Genomic DNA, 3,659 nt, shown 5'->3' with positions numbered 1-3,659 from the left:
TATTGTTGGTGGATGTGTCGCAGTAAATGTGTGTATTTTTCGGACCAAATTTTAATTTTTTTAATATTAGCCTTGTGTTACCAGATGCTGTTAATAGATGCTGTAGCTTTGGATCATTTTCCTGATGTACTTGCAATGAATCGTAGTCTATTGTGGTAGGAAAATCTATAGCTTCAATTCTGGATAAAAAATCTGCTGTAATATTTTCTTTACCTGCTATGTATTCAATGTTTGTTGTAAATTGGCTGATAAAATCAAGATGTCTTAACTGTCTGGGTGAAGCTTTGGATGATTTTTGTTCAAAAGCTGTTACAATAGGTTTATGATCTGTGTATATGGTGAAAGATTGACCTTCCAGCATATATTTTAAATGTTTAATAGCTGTATAAATGGCCAACAATTCTCTGTCATATGTACTGTAGTTTTTTTGAGCTTTTGATAATTGTTTGGAAAAATAAGCTATTGGTGCCCAGTTGTTATTCACTTCCTTCTGTTCTAGTACTGCTCCTAGAGCATTATCCGATGCATCTGCAGTTAATGCAAGTATGGTGTTCCCCCGTGGGTGTGTGAGTAAGGTAGCATCAGCGAGTTCTTTTTTACAAGACCCAAATGCCTTCTCAGCTTCTGTTGTCCATTCAATTGGTCTTTTGTCATTCTTCGTTGATTGTTTTAAATAGTTGTTTAGTATTCCTTGATTTCTAGCTGCTCCAGGAATCCACCTTCTATAAAAATGTATCATACCCAAGAATGTACGAAGTTCTTTAACGGTTTTGGGTGGTTTGCATTCTTGAATGGTTGCTACTCTATCCTTATCTGGTAATGTTCCTTCTTCAGATATGTTGTAGCCTAAGAACTTTACAGATTTCTCACCAAAAATGCTTTTTTGTAAATTAATAGTTAAACCACATTTTTGTAGACGTTGGAATACAAGATGTAGGTGTTCTTTATGTTCTTCTTCGTTGATTGATGCAATAAGTATGTCATCGATGTACACAAAACAAAAGTTTAGACCTGTGAACACTTCGTTAATGAACCTCTGGAAGGATTGGGCTGCGTTTTTGAGTCCGAAACTCATTCTCACAAACTCGAATAAACCGAAAGGAGTTGTTATAGCTGTCTTAGGAATATGTTCTGGGTGTATCGGTATTTGATGATAGGTTCTCTTGAGATCCAATGTTGAGAAAATAGTTTTACCTGCTAACATATGGCTGAAGTCTTGCATGTGTGCTATTGGATAAGGTCTTCAATTGTAATTCCGTTCAACCGTCTGTAGTCACCACAGGGTCTCCACTGGTCTTATCCCTTTTTCTTAACCAGTTGAAGTGGAGATGCCCAAGGGATTTTTGATGGTTTACAAATGCCCAACGCCACCATTGACTCAAACTCCTCCTTTACTATAGCTAGTTATTCAGGTGATAAACATCTGGGTTTTTCAAAAACTGGAGGACCTTTTGTTTCGATGTAGTGTTGTGTTTGATGAATACATCCTGAGTTGTATGGTTGTGCAATAAGAACTTCTGGAAACTTTCCAATTATATCAGAAAACTTATGTTCTATTACATAACTTTTTATACTGTTTATTGTAGTTTGTGATTTTGTGCCTGTTATCGACAAGTTGGTTAACTTATCCAATATATCCAATATATATTATCCATATTTTTTGTTTCTTATGCGGACCATGAGGTCAAAGTTGTGTAGAAAATCAGCTCCAATTATTGCTTTGGATACGGACGCTTTTATAAACTGCCATTTGAAAACGCGGCGAAGCTTAACATCAACAGTAAGTGTTGTTTTTCCGTATGTGTTGATTGTAGTGTTATTAGCTGCAAATAACTTTAAGTCTGAAATGTTATCGTGTCTTTTCGTACACGGTATGATAGAGACATCAGAACTAGTATCGATGAGGAACCGTTGACCTGATATTTCATCTTGAACCGTTAGACGATGACTTGCATTAATGTTTTGGCAGTCTGTAGAAGGCATATCTTCCACTGCCATAGAAGATATGATTACTAGTTTTCCAGGTTAAAAGTGGTGTAGTGTTTGCAAGGCTCTACACACTGTTTTGCTTTCATCTTAAAGTTTGTGTGATAAAAGCATAAATCATCTTTAGGTTGTTCCCATTGTCGGTATCTTGAGCGCGATTTAGAACGTGATTTTGATCTTGGTTGACAGGCCCTGTCACCGCGTGACTGTCGTTCTAATTTTAATTCGGCGACTTCTTTTAATAACGTTTGCAAAAGTTCTGTTGTGCGGTCTGATGCAACTGCGGCTACGCTTCGGGGCTGTCCTATCTCAGCCACCTGGTCTGCCAGTCTTGCGAGTTCATCTACTGATCCTTTCGTAACCGCGAGGCACGCCTGTGTGGTAATAGGGAGGTGTTGAAGCCACAATGATTTCAATAGATCAGCGCTCAAAGCACTGCCTCCAAGACGTTGCATTTCGTTAAGCAGTACCGATGGTTTCCCATCACCTAATTCGACGTCGCTCAATAACTTTCTCAGTTTCTTTTCTTTACTATCTGTGCAAATATCAATTAGACGTGTTTTTAGAGTAACATACTTTTCCGTTGCTGGTGGTACTTGAATGATATCTGCCACTTGTGACAAGGTGGAAATATTTCGTGGTGTCGTTTGTGATACCGCTTAAAGCGAACTGTGCTTCAATCTGAGCAAACCATATAGGTGGGTCACCCTTCCAAAAAGGTGGTGGTTTTATTGTCACACGGTTCACCATACTTGTATCAGGCGTTTGAATAAGTTGATTACTGGCTCCAGAATTATTCTCGTTTTCGTTAATTTTGTTGCGTTGTCGATGTCACCAATTGTACGGGTTGTTAATGCTGTATTATAAATATTACAACCTTATGTACTATTAAATTATTTTATTAAAATACAACTTATTAAATAACGATTTACAAATTGAAAAACGTAGTAGAAAAACTTAAAGAGTAAAAAAAGTGAAAATATGAAAAGTCAGAGAATTTGTGTGTAAGATGGTGGCGTCGACGTAAATTCCGCCAGCCAGTGTTGCCAGTCCCCACATTACCATAAAGTATAAACGATTAAAGGATTGATATTGGGTTGTTTGCTTATCAGAATAATTTCGTGTCCTATACGTATACAATGTATTATAATATATTATAAATTATAATAAATTGTTTTCTGTTTCCACTTTCTCCGCTTTTAGATTCTGAGCGAAGCGATGAATGTATTGATTTTACAATGATGTGTGTTTTTTTTTTATATTTTTTTATTTTTTTTTTAATTTTTAATTTTTTTTTAAATTTTTTTTTTTATTTTTGTGTCTGTCATCACCTTTTAGGACAGTAAAAGTGCTTGGATTTTCTTCAATAGTAACTTTTCTGATAGGAAAGTGAATCTAGTTGGTACTTAGGAGGGTCAAAAGTAAAAATTTCCCAGTAGTTACTGAGTGTACCTTACTTAATAATTGCTAGCAGTGGCCTGCAATGATCTACGACCTGAGTATTGTATAGTGTTGTAACTTGTAACTCGTAGGGCGTATTAACGTTTAGCGTAGCGCATGTGTAGGCCAACATGTCATAAAACCGTATATAGGTAATATCAAGAATCAAGATGTATCGGGACATAAGCATTATTTATATTAACTTTGCAAATATTGGATTAAAAACATAATAA

The 3,659-nt window shown here is 36.1% G+C and overlaps 1 protein-coding gene across 1 annotated transcript; it reads right to left on the bottom strand.

The window, feature by feature from the left end:
* Window positions 1-2,012: 2,012 nt before the first annotated feature.
* On the bottom strand, window positions 2,013-2,736 carry LOC132953596 (uncharacterized). The gene is made up of 2 exons (XM_061025975.1): window positions 2,583-2,736; window positions 2,013-2,521 (listed from the first exon to the last, which is right to left on the bottom strand). The coding sequence occupies exons 1-2, from the start codon at window positions 2,734-2,736 to the stop codon at window positions 2,013-2,015; spliced, it is 663 nt and encodes a 220-aa protein (XP_060881958.1).
* Window positions 2,737-3,659: the final 923 nt, after the last annotated feature.

The sequence above is a fragment of the Metopolophium dirhodum genome, chromosome 1 (assembly GCF_019925205.1).
Source record: "Metopolophium dirhodum isolate CAU chromosome 1, ASM1992520v1, whole genome shotgun sequence".
Taxonomy (NCBI): Eukaryota; Metazoa; Arthropoda; class Insecta; order Hemiptera; family Aphididae; genus Metopolophium; species Metopolophium dirhodum.
Note: the sequence above shows the minus strand (reverse complement) of the source record. Positions and strands in the feature narration are given on the sequence as shown.